We start from the raw sequence: 25,581 nt of genomic DNA, 5'->3' as shown, positions 1-25,581 counted from the left end.
AACATCAATTGATCATTTGGACAAGTTACCACTCTAAACGCCTTGCAGTCATCTGCATATAGTGCCACAGTACCTCCTTGACTGACCACCTAACGTTTAGTTATCCTGCGAAATCGCGCGGAATATCGCCTGATACTTAGTCGACGAGGCTGTAGGCCGAGTTGGCTAAAATCAGGGGATATTCAGTAAGATTGAGAGGGACGTTAAGGAAAAGTCCCGTTTTTAGGGAGGAGGTGAGGAGACAGGGGACTAGGATTCTCCTCTTCCAAAACATCACAACCCTTTTAAAATTTAGGTCCAGGTCACCATGGTGCAATGAATCGAAAGCCAATCGCCGACATTATACAGTGAATTTCTCTATTACGGAGGTGAACTGAATTATTTTACAGTGCTATCCATACAATCCTTTTTACCTCATGGCTATACTTTATGTTCGAATTAATTCTATAAATTTGTTCTAATCGCATTTTTCTTTGATTAATGTATTCTAAGTGGCGACGAGCCGCCATCTTGAAATCGTAGATAGCGACGTGGTGTTGATGAGACTCAGGCCCCGGCAAACATTTTGTAATAACTTTCTCATTTTATTATTGAGGTGAACCAAGTCATTTTACAATACCATTAATAAATCTTTAGTTTAATTGTTTATGTCAGTATCTACATGGCTACGCTGTCGATCTTTAGACTGCAGCTCAGTCACGTCAGTTCCCGATAACACAGTAAGTACACAGGTACGAAAATCAACATTTATAGGAGATCGTATATTCGTCAACTTGTCATGTGAAAACCTTACTTTAGTAAGCTTGTACTCAAATTTTAGTCGTACAAGGTAGTTCTTACAGTTGAGTATAGGTGGTTTGCATTGCCGCCATGCTGGTGGACAAAACAAAAGAAAATTTGCTTACATGCATAAAAATGGCAGTTAGCTTCCAGAGGATAAAAATCTTATTATTCCTGTCCACCAAAATGGCCGCCATGACGTCACATGCAAACCATCAATACTGGACAAATAATGAAACAGTCTAGTACCCAGGCCTTTTCTTCCTGGTTACTCAGTTTTGGCGCGAACTCATGACGTCACCGAATCGGTGAACTCCCACAATGAAAGCCTTTGTTAAGCGTCAATTTCCTTTATTACTGTTTATTTTGCTGTACAAGATGGCCAGTCCAAGTATGAAGATGAAATTTATGATTTAAATGAAAGCTACTGAGCAGTACTTTCCAGTGGTGCTGTTTATTATGCTGTACAAGGGGGTTCGAACTTTTGAGTTTGTGGACGAAATCCTAAAGTGTGACCATTCAAATGAAAGCTACTGAGCAGTACTTTCCTGTGGTGCTGTTTATTATGCTGTACAAGGGGGTTCGAACTTTTGAGTTTGTGGATGAAATTCTAAAGTGTGACCATTCAAATGAAAGCTACTGAGCAATCTTTCCCGTAATGCTGTTTATTATGCTGTACAAGGTGGTTCAAAATTTGAAGTTCGTGAATAAATCCCAAAACGAACACGTATTAACAATTCAGATATTCGCGAGATTCACTTTCCAATATTTTGTAAGAGAACTAAAATTTTGGATATTTTTCGTAAGGAGTTTATAACTACACCTGTTCAATCTTATTTCTTCTTTATTGATACACGTTCATGCAATTAGATTATTGGAGTACAAAGAATAAAGTTCAGGATATTTCCTTGGTCTGTCTCATAGTAAATGTTACTATAGTAAATGTTACTGGCATTTTAATAATATCCATTTTTGACGTTGTTGTTGGTCTCCCTATGCTGCGCAAGCTTTGCAAATTTTCCATAGACAGCTCTAATCTGTTGGACCCCAAACTGACCGTACACAAAGATCTTCTCGCTTGAGTACCCTGCTCCGTGAAGCCCCTGAAGCACGCCCATGACCATGCGAGGGCCCCCGCACACTAACACTCGATGACTGGATTCGTCGGGGGAAGGGAGCGCACTGGATAGCAGCTTGGAATCGATATAACCCTCCGCTCCCTCCCAATCATCGCGGTCGACTTCACTGACGGTAAATGACACTTTCAATCGCTTGTCGTCGTTAGCGTACTTTTGTAGTTCTTGTCTGTAAGGGATATCATCTGGCCTGTTAGCATAGAGTAGCACAGAAACAGAAGTCTTGTCGCTTGGGGTCGCCATTATTTCACGCACAATCTGGACCGCAGGCTGGCATGACATACCGGTTGTCAAGAAAGTCAGGTGACTGGTCGTGTTTGGTTCGTATTCGTATCCACCGCAAGGACCGGAGAAATCTGCGGTATCACCTGTAAAATAAGGTTAACATAACTCATGGGAAATTATTCGCACTGAAATATGAGTTGAACTTCTACACATTTTTTATATACCATATTTAAAAACCTGTTTTATAAGACCGTTGAGGACCATTGAGGCTGAGATTAACTAAAATTTTAAGAACATTCTAAGAACATTACCCAAGCTGAGAGTCAGTTAAGAACATTATTATGTTGACCAAATATTTTTAAAATGAACAGTATGATAGATAGATAGGTTTATTAGATCAATTCACATTACAGCTAAGTGGCTGAATCGCGTAAATTTACAATTGGCTGAATTGAATTGAATTGAATTGGCTATGCTAAAATTTACAAATTATCAAAGTAATTTACGTAATAATAGTATCGATAATAATATGAAATATATAAAATATCTTACGTTGCTAAAAAAAAAGAAAACCATATCAACAAGCAATTTATTTCTTTTCCAGAGCATTGTCGGACGGATGCACATCGCAGGAATGAATGTGCGCTCGTAACACTCTCTGCACATGTGTGATAGGTCATAAATGCGCTTCCTTCTCGTGTTGTATTTGGCTTCATGCTTAGTATAAATACGGATACACCACATTACGGCACAAATTGCTGTTTCAGTTGGTGGTTTGGTCACGCCCGCAAAGATTTACGAAGAAGAAGATGAAGAAGATGAAGTACTATTACATTTAACTGAAGAAAATCTTAAGAACTTTTTTAAGTCTTAGATTGCCAAAAAAAGAACTTTTTGCCTCAGCCCCCAAATTACACGTTCTTATAAGAAAGAGGGTGTACGCGACGTGCTAACATGCCCCAGATGCTCCAGCAGATTTAGAAGCTAACCATCTCCCTTCATCAAGGTATTTATTTTCCGTTTAATCCTTACTGTACACACCCAAAAGCGATCAAGTTTTCCGTCTGCATTGCAGTGGCATTCTGATGTTTGCATGTTTCTTACGACTTTTGTAAGATATATGAGCTCAGATACAGTGAAAGTTTGGCCCTTTGTTGCTCTTACGAGAAGAGTAAAGAACATATTGTTCTTACCGACTTCAAGAGAGCGCATGAAGTAAGAAAACATTCCATGCGTCTCGTGTTTCAGCAACAGCGAAATTCTGCCAAGTTCCTTCGCGCGTGTCACAGGCGAAAGAAACCGTTGGTTCTTCCCAAGCCTCACTCGGACATATTGACCGGGGAAGCATCCTGTATAATCGGTGGCATGGGGCAAGCCAAAAGTATACTCAGCAACCATTTCACCCAGAGGTTTTACAGACTGCAGTTTCAAGGCGACAAATTCATCCGGTTTGAGGCAAGGCTCACGCGCATGCGTAACTCCGTCAGGAATGTCCAGAGATGTCAGCATTGCCGGGGGGTTAGTGCTAAATGGGTTGTCAAACTCTGTGTCCTGGTACAAATGCTGATGGTTTTTCGTGATCGAAACTTCGTTTTCGGCTTCAGCGAGCAGTTTCCGTGCTAATTCCCTCTTTGCATCTCCACTTAGTTTCCTTAGCTCGGCGTTAAGAACGCGACTATCGGGAAGCTTCAGCCTAAAATAAATAAAAAATATAGAGGTTATTAGAGCAATTTTCAACTGAGTGGAGTGGAGAAGGCGGCGTGGCCCAGGAATGAGCGCGCCGGAACTTGAAATCCGGAGGTCTTGGGTTCAACCCCCTGTCCTCGAGCACGCTCAGTTGTGTTTAACCAGCTGGTTTGCCTCCTGCCAATTGGGATTTTTAACCTGTTATCTTTAATTTGGGTTATATATTTGTCTCCCGTTATTTCTGAGTAAAGTGCCTGTAAACTAAATTTGTAGCTAGGAACATTTCCACTATAAACAAAGCATTTGAGATATTTTTTTGATAAACTCGCTCCATAATAGAGTACGATGTCTATTGCCTAGACCTCTCGATTATCAGAGACAACTGTTCCGTTATTTTATCGATGTTTTAGCTGTCGGCGGATACAGTTTTCTCTGGAAATAAGTGGCTTTATTGTCCACCCAAAATATTGTTTGGTGGTACGCTGTATTTCAATTACAGTTTCCATATACATTCAGAGTGTCATTTTTCGGAGTTTCGATCATCCGGGCCATTTTCGGAAGTCCATTCCACGACTCCGGATAGTCAGGATTTTAGACCAATCACGACGTACGCAAACAACCATCCAATCAGAAATCAAAGCAAATATGTTTAACCGCTGCCAAGCGCGGGAAAACGCGTGCGAAAAAGACGTGAACGAATAGTTTCGTTTTCCTTCAAATTCTGATTGGGTAAGAGACTGGCGTCAGTCCTTTAACCAACCAGAGAGCGTAAACAGAATAAAGAAGACACTAAAGTAAAAACTTCAATCTCTTACCAGAAGTCCACTGCACCGAGACCAAACAGGCTCGTTTTTCCAACTATCTGTCTGAGCACCTCATTGCTAGCTCCCATTACCCATCCTGCCTTGCCATCTCGTAGCAAACGCTCCAAGCCTGAAAAGCAGAAGGAACAAAAGATCAGTCAAACATCGCTTCCTTATGAAATCTTCTCGTCATCTGTTAAGTATGGCTACTTCCTGGAATTAAAACAAAAGGAGATAAGACGAGGAAAGGTTAAGAAGCGAAGAGAAGAGGAGAGAGAGGAAAAACAAGGGAAGAGAAGGAAACAAAAGAAAAGACAAAAGAAGAGAAGAGAAGAGAAGAGAAGAGAAGAGAAGAGCTTATCGATTTGGCTAACAGAATTAAGTTTCAAGTTGTTTTAAATTCGTCGGTTATAGGCCAAAAGCGTACAAACTGCTTAAGCCATGAGACCAGTCCCAAACTAACACAATGACCACAAATGTTTGGCCAGAAAACTCATGACAAACCACAGGCTTACCCAACTCCTTCTTGTAGCCAACTCCTCCGCAGGCATGCATCATTTCATCTGTGACGTAAGCGACGTTGGCAGCAGCTTTGATCTTGACTTGAAAACACCAGTGATGAAATTGACCTCGACTAGAAAAGACAAAAAAAATTAGTTTCAAAAACTCATTAATAATTCACAAGCCCATTGACCTATCAAATGGTCGATAATAGATCACGTGCAGTGACTTTATATCAATAAACCTCCTCCTTAAAACATTCCTCATTAGTATGCGGTGTTTTTCTCGAATGCTAATTTCCAACGTGACAAAAGCATAATTGTTATGAACTCTATTGGCACACGCTTTTCCAGGATTTTTTTTGAAGCAGTTCAAAAAACTCGCACCACGTGTTTTTTTAAACCCGATAAAACACTCCTGCTCGTTCTTTAAACATTACATAGAAAATGAGCTGTTATGAAATTCAACAATTCAGCACTTGAAAGTGTTACTTACATTGGTACCATCATGGGCTCCTTGTAAATGGACCAGTCGTTGTTGTTGGTCACGTGATCCATTCCTTGTGCCACACTGAAGAGCATCATTCGAGAGCAGTTTGTTTCCGTCAAAGATTTACCAAAGTAATCCTAAAAAAAAAAACCACATTAAAACGGCAAACAGTTTTTAAAGAAGTTCACAGATGTCTCTTTACTTCCTCTCTTAGTCGACAGTTTGAAGGAGCATGGCCATAAATCGCTTTGAATTGAGAAGACAGATATCAAAGATAGATCTTTGGTCTAACAGGCGAATGTGGTCATGGACTTGGCTTGGCGTATGAATGGGTACCAGGGTACTAGGTTACAATATCATAATATTCATTTGAGCCCTTAATCAGTCAAATTCACATAGCCGCAATTACCACTACAATCACCCACGACTTGCTCCCGACTCTGGCCTTGTAGCTCAATCGGAAGAGCAATTAACGGTCGATCAAATACGGAGGTCGTTTGTTCGATTCTCACCGAGGTCGGAGATTTTTTTCTTTGTCTCGTGCGATTTCCCATTTCCTTACTAGGGCTAACGCTCAGTGCGAAATTCATGGGTTCACTTTAGCACTTTAACATACACTGCAGAGTTAATCCTCCGATACATCATTTGGCACTAGGTTATATCGCTTAGCAACGTGACAAAATAATAAGTACTGTTTCCTAGCATCCCTGCCATAGTATAGACCTCTTTCATAAATGGAGGGCTTAATTTTTATTCTTTTGTATGAATTTAAATTAGCCTTTCTGGCCTCGCTAGCATGTGTAAAAACAAAAGTATTTTCACTCAAAAGCGAGGTCAAGAAGGCTTATTTGCATGCACATAAAAGAATACTAATTATGCCCTCCATTATGAAAGAGGTCTATTGATTGTTACCTGTATAATTGGATAGTCAGCCACACGCATGCCCGTATCAGTATGCTCTGTTCTGATCACGTGCTTCCGAGCGATATCAATAGCACCTAGGGATATTCCGTTCCAACAGGCCGAGCTAAATAGCAGGAAGTATGGATCGATGACCTCATGTGCAGCCAGTGGGAATTCACCTTTATGAAAAAGAATGCTTAACTTAAATTAAAACTCAAAACATGTGTCGTGTAAACAGTTACCTAACCTCAAGGATTAGCACAACATTCCACTATCCTGGAAACAACTATTTGAGCCAAATGCAATTTGCGCGCGTCTGTTAAAAACGCAGACAAGTTCGCAAATTTTGCTCCCTCTTTCCCCCTCTCTGTCTTTGTTATTTTAAAAGTGATTCGCCAAGATTCGTTTTGGCGACAAAACAACATTGATAAGGTGGAGGAGTGAAGGAATTGCCCATTTATTAAGAGATTTTAATCCGTAATCAAATCTCTAGTTCTTCCGTTATGGTGTCTGAATTGCTTGTATTGGTTATAGCTGAACGACTTCAAAAAGCTTTCTCGTGTAAAAAGACAATGATAAGGTGGAGGAGGGTTGATTGTTCATTTATGACGAGATTTTTGAAATCAAATCTCTAGTTCTTCTGTTATGGTGTCTGAATGGTTATATAGCTGAACGATTTCAAAACGTTTTCTCGTGTAAAAAGCTCAAGGAATGTCTAACTCTACTGACCCAATCCGAGCGCTTTCTCTTTCCTTCCCTGTTAACGGCCCAATAACTTCTAAGTAGCTTTATTCTCAGGTAACTCACCAAATGACCCAACAAGCCTCTCGGCCATCAGGATCCCTTCACACACCACGGGGCCGGACTGGTTACCGCGCATGCCCAACGCCGACCACTCATCAGTGCTGGAGCGAACTTCGTCCTGCGAAAATGGTAAACACGTTTAACGGCCAAAGGTAATTTCTGATGTGTTTCGGCTTAACTGTAGACTATGCGAGGACGTAACTAAACCTTGCATGAGTGTCGAAAGTAAATTTGCGTTTGCCTTGGTTTTGCTAAACCACGCCCTGTGATTGGTTAGCAAAACTCGCGCCACTTTCTCGACCAATCACAAGCAAAACCAAACCCAATCGTCAATTGCTCGCACGCGTTTTCCCGCGCTTGAAGTGTCGTGACGCCGGCTGTTTTCATTCGAGTTCTGGTTGGTTCATTGTGCTGTTTAGGTCTGTTGTGATTGGCTCGAGTAAATACTTTAGTTTTGGTCTTACAACACTCAATTGAACATGAAAACTGCTCTATGATAACATAATCAATCTCTCTCGGATAAGGACGATAAACCGTAGGCCCCGTCTCACAACCCTTGTTCGTAAATAACTCACCTTGTGGGACGTTAAAGAACCCACTCACTGTTCGCAAAGAGTAGGGGACGTAGTTCCCAGTGTTGTGGTCTGGTCTTTGTGTGTATATTCTCATGGTTGGGTGGGTAAATGCTCAGAGATATTAGCTGCATAAGCTACTCTAAAATCCGAGGGTAAATAAAGATATGATGATGATGATGATGATGATGATGCCAGAGGCCCCTTCAGAGGGCGTTGTCCAGCCTCATGCATTCTAATAATTCAATTGTAAAGTGCCATTAAGTCGTAATGTTCCTCGTACCTTAAACATAAGATAGAGGCTGAGATTCATGAAGTCGCCATTAAAGGCTGGACTCGTGCATTCAACAACGTAAAAATCTGCAAACCCAGCGCTTGTTACCCAGGCCCCGTACCGCAAAACCTGGATGGTGTTGTCATCTAACTGCTTGGCCTTGGAGGAGAAAGGAAACCAGTTGTGGCCACCTGTTTTAGTAAACGAAACGCTTGTTAGTTTACAGTTTAATCCATCAGTCGATTCCAGAAGTACTCCTCCAGAAAACCCTGTAGGGTTTCAGAACTAACAAGAGTCCCGTTATATGGTGATTAAGAACACTTAAAATGGATTATGGTCTCTGACTAAAATAAATCAGTTAGGTCTTCCTCTCTGTGCTCAGTTGAGAGGTGTTTCAAGACAAATTGGGGTCGGGCCTTAGTCTACCACAGCGCCTCCTTTGCCACTGCGCAATGTTCTGGTAGATTCCTGTTACCTGTAGCAGGATCGCTGAACACCAATGTGCCAATCAATTTATCTTTGTCGAGTCTTCTGAGTACATCTTGAAGAGTTTTGTTGGTGTGATGGCGGAACAGCATCGATGCGACTGCACCTAGGTGCATCACTGTAAGCAGAGAAGAAAGGGTTTAATTAAAAAGAAAAGGATCTCTTACTTAGACACGATGGGTTTTAAAACAATAGCTGGTGGAGTTGTGTTACTACTTAAAAAATACGATTCTAATACTAAAGTAAGGCTAATACCAGATTCTTATAACGGAGTTGCGTTGGGTTGGGTTGGGCGAAGTGACTGGATCATGGAGTGTCGTAATTTGCTCTATTTCATCCACTAATCGATGAAGACTTTGACACTTTTTCGCGTCCTGTCTACAAAATACGCCGTGTTCCACATGCATCGTGACTTTTTATCCTGTATATCGACCTAAAAATCTCTATTTTATAGCGTCTTATCTCAAACCAAACTTACTTAGATCGTCATAAGATAGAGTGATTTTACATAAGTTTGAAACAAAATCAAACACAGTGCTTACTTGATGGCTAAAAGTAAAAAAGCCAACCTATATTTAATGATTTAAAACACTTGGATAATTTCAGTTTATGTTTCCACAAAGTTGTCCTAAATGGTTTTCAACCAATCAGAGGGCGTGAAGTGTCTTACAAACCATTCCCTTGATGCGATTAGCCAATAAGATGAGTTGTTTTATTAAGACACTCACCATAAACCATCGCGGTACTCGGGCAGCCATATCTGGCAATTGTCTCCACAACCATAGCAGCACACACGTGACTCTGCCCCAGGCCACCAAGTTCTTTAGGCACGATGAGTCCCAGGAGCCCAAGCGACGCCAACGCGTCCAGACTCTTTCTTGGAAATTCATAGGTTTCATCGCATATAATCTGAAAACAAAATATGATACTGCAAGTTCTATTTTCATTTCAATATCTTTCACTCAATCAATTGAAACGAGAGAAAGAGAAGCATACACGCGCATAGAATCGATGAACCGTTCAAAATGATCACTGTTGCTAATCGTAGGCTTTCAGAACCTTTGCAATAGAGCCTTCAGGCTCTTTGTTTAGCGGCTGGTCCCCTTAGCCTGAAAGACGACCAACCGCTGACCAAATGGCCCGAAGACTCTGGGTACAAGATTGACTCGGTGACTGCCTTGAGTTCAATACAACTTTAATGAGCGCGTCCCCAAAAGAACTTTTCAGTGACACTTGTTTGTGGCCACTTCTCTTATATTGCTTGTCTGTGTCCCAGAGACTTACTAACATCAAAACTGACCATTCATTATTCTTTGAACTGTTACATGATCATACTCAAAAGCCATTGGCCAATACGAAAACACTGTAAATGATAATTTAATGAGTTCAATATTATTATATTTTTCTCTTGCGATCACGAACAACAACTACCAGCCTTGAAATTAGTGAATCAAAGAATCGCTAGCAGCAAAATCTAACAATTTCTTTTGGTATACACAGATGCAAATTTAAAGAAGTTGTTAATATAGTTGCATTAATCTTGATTACTCTTTCAACAAACCGGTCGCTCGATAACTTAAGCGTGTGAACGATATGAATCAAAACACATTCCTCTTACATGCCGTGCCAAAATGTTTGAAATGCCACATCCAGCCTTGCTGGTGTGTAAAGAATAAAGGAAAGAAGACCGACTTGTGTTTTTCGTGACTAAGCCGAAACCGAGAGACATTTTCCAAATGTCTTACGCCTGAAGATAACTCCTCGAGCATGAATCGTCAAACATTTGATGAACAGTTTCAACGCTGCACTGTTTTTTTTTTTTTTATAATTTTCAATGAGGTCCTAGCTTTTAATATCCTTCTAATCCACTTCGTGGATTAAATCCAAAAGTGTGAAGTGAAAGCTACCATTAGCAGTACTTTCCTGTGGTGCTGTTTATTAACGTGCATGCAAAAGGCGATTCTAACTTTTGAGTCTATGGATGAAATCCTTAAGTGTGACCATTCAAATGAAAGCTACTGAGTAGTACTTTCCTGTGTTGCTGTTCATTATGCTGTACAAGGTGGTTCTAACTTTTGAGTCTATGGGTGAAATCCTTAAGTGTGACCATTCAAATGAAAGCTACTGAGCAGTACTTTCCTGTGGTGCCGGGTTTATTATGCTGTACAAGGTGATTCTAACTTTTGAGTCTGTAGATAAAATCCTAAAGTGCGACCATTTAAATGAAGGTTCTACTTAGCACCTCTTTTACGCACTTTACAATCAATTTCAATGGTGCTGTTGTTTTTTCAAGAATTCTCAAAAACAAAAAATTAAAAAAAAAAAAAATCCGATTGGGAAGACGAAATGTGCAGGAATGCTACTGAAAAAAAGGTTCATCCAGACGCAATGTTGTTCTCTGCACTTTGAACAGTCAGATAAGCTGAAGAGTAACATTCTTGATCTTACAGATAAACTAGATCCAGACATTTTGAAAAACAAAAACAATGAAACGTGTAAGGAATGACAAGGCCGCTTGCAATTCCCACTGAAGCCGCTTTGGTAGATTCTTTCATTGCCAAAGGTCAGGAGGACTCAAAGAGAATTTTGAATCACAACACTTAAAAATGTTATATTTTTCGATAATTGGTACAGGTATACTCGGAAAAAGAAAATCTGAGTTCTGTCAACTCGGAACTCGTCTCCTGTGACCAGCAGAAGACTAAGGGCCATTTATTTGAACAGAGTCTAACTTAGGCCGCGGCTTAAGACAATCAGTGGGCCTCCAAATCTGTGTATAAGTCGTTTATTATAAGTAGATAAATAGTTTTCTAGTCTGGGATGCAAGCCTTCTTGTTACCCTCTGCAGCGGACAGTGTTTGGATATGACTGTTGGCAAAATTGAAAATGACTTAGAACGTGGTTTTGTTAAACACCGTTTAACTGACTCTAAATGCATGTTCCTTCCTTTCTCTATGTTCTGATATCCTAACAAACAGGTATATAAACAGTTGTTATTTAAAGACATATTTGGGTCAACTCATACTGTGTGGTCTACATGTTCGGGTACTTTAGCTGGAAATTTAAGTTTCAGGAAAGCCGTTTTAAGATTAATGGAATCTTATTTCCCGAATTTGCGAGCTGTTGTTGGCTCTACGAAAATGCTAGTTGACTTAATTTCGCATTTTAATGAACGTGATATTTGCCCCTCCAAAAACGAAAGGAATCAGTTTTCCAGTGGATCACGAAATTTTGAGCTCACTTTTTGTCAAAAGAAACTATTCGCATTTTTTCCGAATAGAACCGCAGTTCTTCGGCAAAATGAACCGTTCTTTGTCCCTGATAGGTATGAAGTAGAGAGAAGCTCTTACTATAAAGGAAACCTGTTCTGTTCCTTTTTGGGTGTGGTTACTGATATCTAAGTCTTTTGATAATCCCGCCTGCAAGCAGGTCCAAGCTATTCTTATGAGCAATAATTTTCTACTTAATTTCCTTCTGCTCAAGGTTTATTCCATATTTATACTGTCGGAGAAATCGTTTCTCGTGGTGCCGCTGAATTCTGATTTTTGAAAATATAACATTAGTGTTGGCATTCTTATATCGTGGTCTGTAGTATCTGTGTGGTATCAACTGAGCTTTGCGGTTTCTACCAAAAGTACCTTCTCAACCCGCGCGTCTGGTTGCACGGTACAATATACCAAAACCAGATCATGAGACAAGGGCGGAATTCAAATTCGATACTGCGTTGGAGCATTTGGGAAAGGAACAGAAATGTTTTGTGAGAGCAAAGAATACATTTGTTGTGATATCAAATTGTACTGTACGTTATTGATGACTCAAAAAATGAGGCAGGATTAGAACGTCAAGAATCCTGAACTTTTGCATTCTGTCAAACTTAGACGCTAAGGAGTGGTTCTGGAGGTTCTAGATAACGTTTGAGGCCGCCGTATTGTGCTTCTAAGCTCCAATATTTCCATTGTTTCTTAAAACACTTTTTTCTTTTTCTTTTTACTCCCCTCAGTTCCTCGCTTTCACTCCTTTTTGCTGAAGGGATAAGAGCATGAAGTCCTTAGGCTTTCGGTTTGTCTCACTCAGTTGAAAGGCGGATTTTAGGTTAACGGGTCAAGAACATGCATAAACTTGACATTGTTAAATTCCATGTAGAGCTGTCAAAGTCAGGCTAAAATGCCTTTGCAAGACTACTCGACTCAAAATAGAAAGCTAACGAGATTACTGTGGTCAAATTTTGAACCTGTGGATGAAATTTTAAACCTTTCCCACCCATTCAAATGAAAAGTGAACAATGTCCACTACTTTCCGATGTTGTTGAATAAAAAAGTGCAGTGTCCAAGGTGGCTGTAACTTTGCATATTGTCGATAACATCTTAAGCAGCAGAAGTATGTTAATACAAATGCTGCCGAGAAGTATTTTTCCTTAACTATCGATTTTCTTGGGAAATGCCAAACGTGGCTATTCAAATGAAAGTTTTTGAGCAGAGCTTTCTTTTAGCCTGTTTATTATGCATTACAAGTTGGCGCTAATCTGTTTAGGGGAGTGTACACTTATTAATTTAATATTTAATATTGTAAATAGTCAAGTATGAATATTGTAATAGTAAGAATATTGTGTGTCGTCTATAATGTATTTATGTTGTATTTTTTTGTTAATGGCAAATAAATTGAATTGAAATTGAAAAAAAAAAAATTGAAAAAAAAATTAAATTATATGAACTTTATCTCCTACAAGGAATTCAAACAAATAATTTTCACTGAACAAAACGTTCCTGTGGTGCTGTTTATTATGCTGTACAAGGTGACTGGTTCTAACCGGCATTTTAGCCAGTGGATGAAATTGTGAAATGTGACTATCCAAATAAAAGCTACTGAGCAGTACGTTCCTGTGGTGCTGTTTATTATGCTGTACAAGGTGGTTATAACTTTTTTAGTGTATGAATGAAATCCTAAAGTGTGACCATTCAAATGAAAGGTACTGATCAGTACATTCCAGAGGCGTTCTTGTTAATTGTTATGCTACACAAGTCAGTTCTAAATTATGAGTTTGTGGATGAAATCCTTAAGTATTCATGTGTAAGCTACTGAGCAGTACTTGACCGTACTTTCCTGTGGTGCTGTTTGGTGTTAGCGGCTGCACAAGTCGGTTCTCCCTTTCTTAATTCTTAAGTGACTTTTACAATATGACGTTTGAGTAGTACTGTTTCACGTAATACAATGTGTTCTCTTTCAATTTTTGAGGAAACGTAAAATCTGGAACGCTATTATCGGGACGTTATTAAAATTGCATTAGATTCTGGCAACACTTACAGAATTCGGTCTGACCACTGTCCTACAAGTCTCGATCAGTTTTGCTTGAATTTCCTTTTGTTCTTCGTTGAGCAGCCATTGGGGATCGTAATCCCAACTCAATCCCCAGAATTCTTTTCGATCCCACGTTTTCGTACCTTGAGGTGAAGCCATTTGGCGCTGAGTAGTTTAGGGCTACAGGCACCAAACCTGGCGAAGTCAGACTTTTCGGTTGTGTCTGTCGGTCTATAAATCGTTTATCTAACACTTACATCCTTTGCGATGGTGAAGTATAAGTATCTATCAATTGTCAAGTGATATGTTGGTTTATGAGTTCTGCCTGACACTGCAATTAACCTATTATTCATCTGTCGAGTATCTCAAATTGGATGTCAGTGCACACAAAAGAAAGCACAAGAAACGAACAACGTAAGCTGATAATTTAATTTATTTCTCAATTTTCGTGATTTCTCTGTGGTTAGAGTGTTCAAGTCCGATCCCCTTCTGGGCTGACCACTTGCTGGAGTTGTTTCTCGGTAGCACCGAGTTTGAACAACTCCTCGTTTTCCAGCTGGTCCGCATCCTACTAGCTGGGATTAAATCTTAATCATGTTATGTTCCATTTGAAATGCTGTATTTTCTGCAAAATTTCTGCTGCCCTTTCAACTACTTGGATCAAATCCCAGCAGTATGCAGGATGTTTGTCCCATGAACCTAGTTTAATGGCCTTAACTCCCACGCGAGTCTCCTGTAGCACAGTGGTAGAGCATCTGAACTAGTAATCGGAAGGTATGCGCGTGCATGCACTGGCTGAATAATACATAATTCTCATACTTGGATTTAATTGCCATCTTTTCGGTTCGTGGTCTACTCCTGTGACTGAAATTTTAACGTTTGCTACCCTTTCGCTTTTTACCAACTGAAGTGAATAAAACAGCTCACTACACCAGTACCCTCTCCCCGAAGAGTTTTGTTTAGTGAATATGACCTCAAACTAGAACGGTTTTCAATTGAATGTCGTAAAACCAAAACCAAAACCAAAACCAAAATGATTACTCTGGTTAACCCATCACAGCAGACTTAAACAACACAATGGACCAATTAGAATTCGAAGCAAATACATGTAACCGGCGCCAAACGCGGGAAAACGCGTGCGAACAAGTCGCGATTGATTTTCAGTTTCGGTCTCTCATTGGTTAAGAAAGTGTCGCAAGTTTTCTGGACATAGGTGGGTCAAAGCGTCCAACCCGACAATCAAACTATATTACCTAATAAAACTATATAGCGGTTCCTGACAGATGGCAAAGACGGCTCTAGCAGTTAAGTGGTGCTGACACATTTGTTTGACAAAAGGGAAAGTGCTGCGAGCATAGCTGAGGAGAAACTCAGGCAGTGAAGTGTGGCTGGCACATTTGTTTAACTCAGAACACAGTTACATAAACGAGCGTAACACAGCGTAGCTGTGTTACGATGTAGAACCTTTTATTTTTCCGAATTTTTTTATAAAATAATTTTCAGAAAGAAAAAAAAAGGAAAGAAAACGAAAAGAAAGAAAGAAAGAAAGAAAGAAAGATAGAAAGAAAGAAAGAAAGAAAGAAAGAAGAAGAAGAAGAAGAAGAAAAAAAAAAAAAAAACCCAAGAGTGGTGTTCAATTCACAGGAATGTCATTGCGCTGTACGTTTCTATTTATCTTGCTGTAGAAGAAACAATTTGCCAGTTCAGATGCCCTGGCCGGTTCTAATCAAGTTGAGTCGATCTGCAAGTCACAAGTGTGAACAATTCAAATTGAATTCAAACGTCTCCAATCAAAGCCTTTGATTTGTAGATTCTATGTGATGACTGCTATTTCCGCTAAAAACAAACTGATATTATTGCCCCAGATGAAATATCAGACACCAGTGTAGCTCTTAAAAACACGACAAAACAATTTAGTCATCGTGTACCAAGGCACGTTCCAATGAACACGTACTTAACATCGAAAATGATCGGAATTAAAACGTTCGGATAAACTTCAGATAAAAAGCTTTCTGATAATTTCTTTTCATTTTGAATGTTCTCTTTTTGACCGTTTTCAGATAAATATGTTTAAAAATTTAGTAAACACAGTTCCTCGTTTTAACAGCTCAGTTTGAACGAACAAACTGCGTGCATCGTGCCACGATGCACGGAGGCCTTTGCATGGAACAAAAACAAAACAAAAAATAGAAAAGGAGCTACCCAGAAGACTCAGTCATTCAGTTCAAAGACACAGAGATTACCAGTATCAAGAGCCCTCGGAATTTTTGGTGGAGGTGTGCGGCTCGGTTCTTCAAAGCCGTTTGTCATTTTCCGGTGCCTTTTTTAATACCTGGCCTCTAAAATTCATACCCATTTTCAGCCATGGTTTGTACAATCCACACCCGTTTCCATCCTTTCAGACCAAAATGGTTAAAATCTAAACCCTATTTTAGACCAAAACGGCTCAAAAACCGCATACCGTTTGAAGCCGCACATATCTATATAGCTTGTAAATGTATAGGGGAGTTACCCCCTACCCCGCAACATTGCTCTAGTTACATCGCGAAGAGGAGAACCGAATCAACAAGGGATTATGAGGTTAAAGGTACAGTGTCACCTACTTGTAGTGTTACTTTGAATCGCATAAAAAGAAAACGTATTTGAATCAATGGAATTGTAAAATAATGATTAAAATTTGTTAGAAATAACCTTACTAGTGCACAGAAACTAGTATTGATTATGTTTGGATACGGATGGCTAGGATGGAAATGGATAACAACTTGAAAAAATTGGCCAACTTGTTCAAGTTCTTTGGTTTGTTTTTCAGAGACATCACTAACAACTTATTACAGCTTGCTCTTCCTCAGACAAATCACTCAAATATTTTTCTCCCAGTGCTCTAAGAACAATTTTATGGATGTTTGAGCGGTTTTTACCAAAAATACAATTAAATTGTCGTGACAGTGCCTCTTTAATAGAGCTAAATAGGATTTAACTATTGCGGTTTTGAAATCACTTGAGCAACACGAATCTCCAGTAAAACGTCAAAGCACATTCACGGTCATCTCACTGCATGTCGTATAATCCTGTCGCATTAAGAATGAATTTTTTTTTTTCACATTTCCTTTCTCGGAATTCCAACCATAATTCACAGGGTAACTTCTCCTTGTAAAACGTGCTATTCGAAATGACTTGTTTGGCTGTTTAACTTAAGAGATCCTGGAACTTGAAGGCGACTGAAAAGGACTCAAAGGGTTTTCCATGAGTTTGCCAGTCACCGTCTGTCCGCTTAACTGGAAAGATAAAATGAAAGTTGGATCTCTATGCAATTTCTCACGGTACAGCACTGAAATGAGACTTCAAAACAATTTCCAGTTCACAGCACTTTACGCTGTGTCTTCTCATTCAATATTTAATTACGAAAATATTTTTTTTAGAATCGGACTTTTACAAACCAAACTCGTGTATTGAAAAAATATAGTATCAGGTTATAGGCGTCCTTCCTTGCAGCTAAGGTTTCTTCTTTGATACATGCAGCTCGATGCGTCGAGATTGCATCGAAAGAATGCAATTAAAATGATATTGATTTTGTACATGTTGTACGCCGCGTACGTGAAAGTATTGTAAACAGGCATATGCCACTAATAAAGATAAATCCAATATGATATGTTCTTAATGGATGAGATAGCAACCCGATAAAAAACATACCAAACGGATAAATTAGTTCTAGAAAGGGCGTCTCGAAAACAACTTAACCTTAAGACGTGGCACGTCGCACGTTTTGAACAAGCACTGATACAAAGACTATTATCCAATCAGACAGAAGCTACTAAGTACCAAGTTCAAGGAAAGCAAATAAACAAAAAGAGATAATGGGGCTCACTTCTTCTTCAAGTTTGTGTTCTCATATTAAACTCGTAGCGATAAATGATTGATGTGTAGAGGGTTTTTGAAAGGTCAACCTTTTTGTACGATTTCCTGTCTTTCGTGACCAGTGCGTAAATAATGTAATTATAATACGCCTATCATTGTTTAAGGGGAAGTATCACGCGAATTTGTAGTCATTTCAAAACCCAAAACTCAGGCTGTTTGTCTGTCAACAGGAACAACAATATTACTAATAATTGTCCAGTTTTGTTACAAATTACAATCCCAGTGGAATTAAACTGTTGATTAGTGCCTCTGGCTAGAGTATAGGTGACTCGGAATGGATTGAAATTTAAACTTGAAAAATGTTAGGCTATTGCATTTTTTTTGTCTCCAAAAGGCGCTAGAACAGATCACGAATTGTTCCTTTCAAGAATTGAGTTGATTTCTTTCCTCTCTTTTTCTAAAATTATTATGTGGCTAAATAGAGACGAACTTAGCAGCAATTATCTGCCCGTATTATGAAGACCTTCTGACTATTTTAGTGGACTTTGTAACAAATTTCCACGGGAGCAGTTTTTTGAGTTAGATATTAATGGTGGGACGGGTATTCTGCAAGCTAGCCAGTCCTTTATAATAGTAGGTCTCTTTTAGACCAAACTTTAAATAGCGAATCCGTTTGGAAAGAAATTTCTTAAACTCAACAGGAATGTAAATCCCGCGAGGGGGGGGGGGGGGGGGGGGGGTGGGGGATGTGCGCAAGGGGAACCAAAAATGTAAGCTTTCTGTGAAGTTCAAGGACTTTGTAACAAATTTCCAAGGGATCTCAGTTACTCTTTCAACTATCCACAAATGCCCTGCAGTAGGACTGTTGAATAGAAAATCTCTGTTGGATCCAAATGCTCCACCTATGCGGGTCCCCCCCTTTCCCCTTCCCCCTTCCGGCCTAACATTTATCAGTGCAAAAACCACAAACAGCCTTTTTTTAGTTTGAGCCGTTTTAAATATATAGAAAATTAGTCGTGCTGAAATAAAGGTACAGGTCAGACATCATACAAAGTTTAAATGGATTATACAACTCCTCGTGTCCGAATTAACCCTTTAAGATCCAATAGACACAGCATTTAGATTGGACAACATTTTAAAAATGTAAGCTTGTTAATGTGGCTAATATGATTATTCTTCTAACATTTTTTTTCATTTAAATTTTGAAGTGGAAGAATCCCAGCAGATAAAATTGTATTCGTTTGTTGTGAGGTGAATAATTCTTTTCTTATATAACAAGTCAGTAGACAACAGCCAGCCACAATAAGGAACTTAATGCAGGAAATTGGCGAAAAACTCTCCAAAGACCAAAAAAATGCTTGTCGGCGAATAGATGTTTTAACAGAAAATGTTCTCCTGGTTAGAAAATAGCATTATTTTTATCTTACAGGAGTTGTTTGTGTAACAAAGCAACTAATTCTACAGGGGCACCCAACGACAGTTTTCTCTCCAATCCTTTGAAACACAATTTTAGGCTATGCGGAGTGCTTTTAAAGCTCGGTAGGTTCATTTCAGCCAGCGCTATAATATTTTTATCTGTTCCGTCATTCTAGGGAAACTTGAGTCTTGAGTCGAAATTTCTAGGGTAGTTTTGTCCGTTTCCCGAAAACCTTATCAAACCTTATTTCCTTTCCGAAAATCTTAGCTGACCTTTCTTCGGTACCTAAAACCACATTTTTATCAATCCGAAAACACAAGACCTTAAATTTCCCATATCACGAACGTTCTAGGTGAAAATTCCCTTTAGAAAATTGTAGGGGATTAAGGGCCTTCCGAAAAGATAATTTACAGAAACGATCTGTTGGGTGCCCCTGATTCTACCCATGAATCGCACCCTACATGAGGCCGATATTCAACGAGGGTTCAGAAGACTTATTATTAGGTAGCACGGGAGCAATACTGTTGAATAACAGGAAATCGACAATGTTTCCTCATCGGCTGTTTCTGGAAGGAGATGTAACTTCCTGTAGTGCTGTTTGTTATGCCCCTGCACAAAGTTCTCAAACTTTCGAATATTTGGATACAATCCTAAGAAGTGCCCATCGAAAAAACGATAAAATTCCAAATATTAGCCTTTGTATTATATTTGTTCATGAATGAACTATTTTGTGTTTTTTGTTTTTATCAGGGAGCGGTTTGTTATCGGGCGCGGGGAGCGGGGATTATCACTGAAGGGAAATTTTGAATTTCTGAATTTTGTGTTTCAAAATTTGTTAGTTCAAAGCTAACTGCTTAAAACAGATAACATTAACAGTCCATTGGCGGGATTTTTATCTAAATGCGATTGTAATGCCTGGAATTTTGGGGGCTAATATTTGGAAGCATGTCTACTGTAAAAGGCATTGAGCAAGGAATTCCTGTAGTACTGTTTATTATAATGTTCAAGGTGGTTCTAGCTTTTGAGTCTGTGAGTGAAATCCTAAAGTGTGACCATTCAAATGCAAGCTACTGAGCAGTACTTTCCTGTAGTGCTGTTTATTATGCTGTACAAGGTGATTCTAACTTTTGAGTCTGTGGGTGAAATTCTAAAGTGTGGCTATTCAGATGAAAGCTACTGAGCAGTGCTTTCCTGTGGTGCTGTTTATCTTGCTGCTTTTTAATTTGCTGTATGAGGTGCTTCTAGCTTTTGCCGTCCTGAGAATGAAATCCCTTAATAGCCATTCAAATGAAAGATTCTTTGGAATAAGTTAAGTTTGATACTGTTTCTCTTTTGCTGGTCATTGTCATTTCTTCAGTTTAAACTCTCTTCCTTACTGAGCAGGTCATTATACAAAGCATACAAGAGATACAACACAGTGACAACAAGGCAGACGGACTTAAAGCTTACCGCGTTTGGTCTGATTACTGTCCTGCAGACCTCAATCAGTTTTGCTTGAATTTCTTTCTGTTCACTGTTCAGTAGCCACTGTGGATCGTAATCCCAACTCAAGCCCCAGAACTCCTTTTCCCCCCATGTTTTTAAAACTGGTGTTGAAGCCATCTAGCTCAGCTCACCGAAGCAGTCTAGCTAGTTGCAGTGATGTGAGTGAACGCGCACGACTTAACACGACGGTCTGTCTGAGGGTTTTTTTGCACGGCGTACTTTATGAGGTTGTCGAAATATCTGATTGTTTGAAGAGACCGGATGTCGGTTTTATGGTCTTTCAGTTTTGACACATAATTTGACCTCTGATTCATGGTCAAAACAACGGAAAGACGAACACGAAGACAACTGGTCACGTTCGTAAAAGTATTTACGTAATGGGCGTGATCAGTCAGATCACCCAAGTTGAAAATTCAAAATGGGACAAAAATGCAATAAGTCAAGGCCGGATGATACGAAGTCTTGCTACCAGTTGTTAACATCTTTAACGAAACTAGAGTATAACTGATGGAAGGAAAATATTTTGGAGAACAAAACGCAGCTGAAGTGCCATATACGATCGAGATACTTGAAACTTGAAGAAACGAACCCATTCAGGCGCCCGTGCTATGTTACAGTACACGTGATGGCGCGCATTCTTCAAGTACTTCGTGACGTGTAATCGATATTATAAGGACATGTAAATAAGCGGATTATTTACACCTTGTTATTGAGGGGTGGGGTTACACTGTATCGCCTATCTGTGGAACCCAATAGCCCAAATACTTGATAGGACATTACCATTCATGCGGTTAGCAAAGATCTCCTGTGATCCTGTAGCTCAGAGATAGAGTATCCGAACTAGCCGGAAATTCTTAGGTTAGACACTCGGGTTTCCTTTTTCCGAGTGTGCCTGCGTCATTCACTGAATAATACGTCCAATGTTTTATAAGAACGATCTTTCATCTGTCGACACGTTTTTTCAATTTCTCCCTTCTCCACGAAAGAAAGCTTCTTGTTCTTGGTACCCAAGGGTAGTTACCAGATTTGAATATTTTTCTTAGTTTTTACCTCTCAAAGGGGGGGGGGGGGGGGGGCGGAGGGAAATCCGTGCCACAAAGAACAAACAGTACCTAACAATATGTCTTTTCACAATTTCTTAGCTCGATGTTGTACGTCCTTTTGAAAATAGAACAGTTTCAATTTCCGAGTTCTCATCGTGCTTGACATCAAGAGGACGGCCGTGACAGAGCTGTTCCGTATCTTAAAAATGACACTTCGTGTGATTCTCAGCAGAAATATTTATCTAAACTTTCGAAAATTCTCAAACAGAGACCACCATCTCACCATCCTCTCCCCATCCCCGAAAGGATCCTTTGTAGACGGATGATCATGACAAACAAGTGCGTTTGCGCAGTAATGACAAACGTTAAATGGAATAAAAGTTCAAAAGTTTTCAATAGAGGTCCAAACGTTTCAGGTTTTGCTCTTCTTCAATTAATGCGCCACGATATCAAATTTTAAAGGGGCAGTGTCACCTATTTTTAATGTCACTTTGAATAACCAAAACAGACAGACACTTGTAAGGATGTAAACGTCAAAGATAATGGTACATATTTGTTAACAATAATTTTTACTAGTGCACAGAAACTGGTTTCAATCATCTTTGGCTACGGATGGCTTGGATGGAAATGGATTTCAACTTGAAAAAATTGACCAATATTTTTAAGTTCCTTCTGAGTATTTGGAAAAATTGTTAAAAACTGATTATAGTTCATTCATCCTCGAAGAAATCATTTCATGTTTATCTCCCGATGCTCTTAGAGTAATTTCATGTTAGAAAAGAGGTTCTTAGTCAAATGTTTGAGCAATTTTGATCAACTTACAGCAAAATCTCCGCAACAGTGCCCCTTTAACAGTTCTGTCTTTCGCGCGTGCTCACGCGTGGCGTGGATATCCGTAATCATGTACTCAGCCGGCCGCGCGGTTGAACTTGCGCGTATAATTAACAATTATTCCACGAGCGCGCGTTGGATATGAGATGATAGATAGCCAACGAGGCGCGTAGCGCCGAGTTGGCTATAATCATCTCATATCCAACAAGCGCAAGTGGAATAATTGTTTTATTAAAAACAATCAAGAAATATTGCTAGACCTTACTGATTTCGCTGTGCAAGAACAACCAGAAGACAATTTAATGGTCGCCATTTCTCGGCCATGGTATAATGGCTCATATACCATAGCTGCTAAGCCAATCAAATCCCTCGAATTGCATTATACAATGATTCAGTTTTTAATAATAAGCTGTATACAACACGTCAAGTCTGGAGCTCCTGGTCAAGTGCGTCCAGTCCCATCATAAATTATTATTACGCGGAATGCCCGCAGGGCAGGCCGTGTCTAGGTTTGGGTATCTTTTTTTACGCGGGATGCCCTTAGGGGGCATACCGTGCCTAAAAACGGATCGATTTCTTTTCTTTTTTTTTTTTTTTACTTAGCATGCCCTAAGGGGCATACCGTGTCTAAAAACGGGTCGATTTCTTTTTTTACGCGGGATGCCCTGAAGGGGCATACCGTGTCTAAAAACGGACTCCGTATGTTTTTTTCATAGTAGCCACAAAATCTGCACATTAATTTATTCATTAAACTCTCCCCTCTCCTAGTCGGGATGTACTGTTCTGATTGTCTTCAACAAAAGCAGGCCAATCAAAATCCATTCTTGTCGCGCATATCGCGAGGGAGGGGACCCACTAACCCCCTACCTGTGTGACGTTAAAGCATCATTTGATTTACTTATTGAAACAGGATTAAATTGTGGCGCCATATTGTTAACATGTTGTGGACTCAAGTGTGCCGTTTTCAAACGGAAATCTTACCACTTTGAAATGGTAAATCGAAAGAATAACTTCTAAGAAGGGCTCATATAATACCATGGCCGCTAAGCCAATCAAAATCCCTGGAATAGCATAATACAATGATCCAGTTTTTAATAATATTGCATATGCCACGATGAATTAACAACAACAACCTCTTTCTCGACAAGTTACTTTTTGGGCCCAAAAAATCTTCGTATTAGGATTGTTTATTGCTTTTCATAGTTATAAAGCTTCAGGAAAAGTTGGTCGAAGTCTGCTTAACAGTGTGTTGAATCCAATGTCAAAAATATTTCTATTAGCTAAATATCAGCTAAAATTTATAAATTAACAATATTTGATGAACAGTAAACCCGAAGATGGAGCAGTTCGTAGTGTTTTGAATGGAGATGTATCAAACGAGAGGTCAACCGAGCGTATTATATAACCGGGTCCTTAACGTCATCTTGAAAACCCTTTGTGGACTGAGTTTTCTTTCATATTTCCATTCCTGTTTTGGTTTAGTCTAAGAAGGGTGGCGCGTGAAGACATTATATTGCGATTATTGAGAAAGCGAAGGTTTTTTCTCCCGCGCATGCATTCAAGGGTTTATTTCCTGCATATCTCGTTGCTAAACGGTTGCTATACCAGTACAATTTGATTTCTGGTTTCCGGTGCGTTTCTCTCGTCAAAGTTTTAAGAGTTTTATTTTCTCATTCGGTTGATTATACTGAACACTGTCTTGCTTTTTAGTTGATATGCTTAGTTTACTTGTCAGTTTTAGCCGATCGAAACATACTGTTTTGGTGCGGATTTGTTTTCGTAATTTCAAGCCGAAGGAAGAAAGAGGACTACATAGACAAATCGACCGACATAAAACGTAATAAAACTTTATCGGGCAATCGCACAGATATGAATGGTACATAAATACATAATAAATATCAAAAAAGGTTGCCCAAAAGGGAAAGGCACAAACGGGACACTCAGATCCTTGCGAGGCACCCAACCAAGGGATTAAAGCATTTTGTTTAAAAATATGTACACAGAAATAAGACAATTTAAAAATTAATCCATGTATGGTGACATGAATAATCCATTTAAATGGACCATGAACAGACCAGGAGTGAGTTGCATAAAATTTAACGTCGGGCGTAACTGCTAACGCCAGACCTTCAGCCCAGTCACATTCAGTATTTTAACGTCTGACGATAGCATTTACGCCCGCTGTTAAGTTTTAAGTTAACTCGTCCCAGGTCCATATCAATAACTGACATTGGAAGCAGCGACAAGAATTTTGGGAAACATAATTCCGTTCTCAAGTTGTAAATGTTTTCAGGCCAGTTCCAGCTAGTTCCGGTCGGTTCAACTTTCTGAATATCCTAGACTGGCGATGTAGAGCTTCTTTGGCTCCAAACTAAACTATGCGAGAATTTCGGAAAAAATATGGTTAGGAAATACCGTAATGTGATTCGCTGGAATCAAACTATTATCAGTCAGAAATAAAATGGTCACCAGGAGATTACACAAGTGCTTAATTTATTTGCTCTTGTGTGTTTTGCAGTTTGTCCAGGTTTGAAATGTGCCTTTCGCCTTCATGTCCACTGTTAGATGAGGTCAAATGCAAATCTCGAAGAACCACAAGGCTGTCGCTAGCCTGCGTGCTGACGTCGCCTATTTCCTTTGCTTCACGTGTAAGCAAAGGAAATGAGACACGTATGCTTCGAGCTACTCGCGAACGCTGAGAAACGAACATTTTCCATGTAAACCCTTTCCGTAGGACATGTCCTATTATTATTGTCAAAGCCATTCGAGTGTCGATTAAAGTGCGTGAAAGAAGCAAACAGACCAATGCCCCAAACTTTTGACAGACGTTTTTAAAATCGTGACCGGGCGTATATTTGTAGGGAGTATTATATCGAAGCTGAAAATGACAAGTTCATACCTGTAATAACGCCTATTGTGGACGTAGCACTTGATTATAAAAACAATCCTGTGCACAGGCCTTAGGGCCAAAAATAAGCCAGGATTTTTTTCCTCAG

At 39.5% G+C, this 25,581-nt stretch overlaps 1 protein-coding gene across 2 annotated transcripts; it reads right to left on the bottom strand.

The window, feature by feature from the left end:
- Positions 1 to 955: 955 nt before the first annotated feature.
- Positions 956 to 20,960, bottom strand: LOC146462663 (uncharacterized). Of its 2 annotated transcripts, none has more exons than XM_085085438.1 (11): positions 20,676 to 20,960; positions 9,388 to 9,568; positions 8,649 to 8,777; positions 8,183 to 8,364; positions 7,331 to 7,445; positions 6,533 to 6,702; positions 5,627 to 5,757; positions 5,146 to 5,264; positions 4,643 to 4,760; positions 3,335 to 3,834; positions 956 to 2,284 (listed from the first exon to the last, which is right to left on the bottom strand). In XM_085085438.1, exons 1-11 carry the CDS (start codon positions 20,826 to 20,828, stop codon positions 1,737 to 1,739), a joined length of 2,346 nt encoding a protein of 781 aa, XP_084941564.1. In that variant the 5' UTR covers positions 20,829 to 20,960; the 3' UTR covers positions 956 to 1,736. The 2 variants fall into 2 exon arrangements, with proteins under 2 accessions (XP_084941564.1, XP_084941565.1); XM_085085439.1 differs by lacking the exon at positions 20,676 to 20,960 and adding an exon at positions 13,961 to 14,181.
- Between the last annotated feature and the right edge of the window lie 4,621 nt (positions 20,961 to 25,581).

The sequence above is a fragment of the Pavona decussata genome, unplaced genomic scaffold (genome assembly GCF_977016875.1).
Source record: "Pavona decussata unplaced genomic scaffold, jaPavDecu1.1 SCAFFOLD_186, whole genome shotgun sequence".
Classification (NCBI taxonomy): Eukaryota; Metazoa; Cnidaria; class Anthozoa; order Scleractinia; family Agariciidae; genus Pavona; species Pavona decussata.
The sequence above is the reverse complement of the archived record's forward strand: the minus strand, read 5'-3'. Positions and strand labels throughout refer to the sequence as shown.

Bases quoted from the DNA above. Each gene is read 5' to 3' on its own strand.
- LOC146462663 (XM_085085438.1), bottom strand. From the start codon at position 20,828: ATGGCTTCAACACCAGTTTTAAAAACATGGGGGGAAAAGGAGTTCTGG. The intron at 9,569-20,675 runs GTAAGCTTTAAG...TTTTGTTTTCAG, and splicing joins CAGTAATCAGACCAAACGCG to ATTATATGCGATGAAACCTA. The intron at 3,835-4,642 runs GTAAGAGATTGA...TATTTATTTTAG, and splicing joins CTCGGTGCAGTGGACTTCTG to GCTGAAGCTTCCCGATAGTC.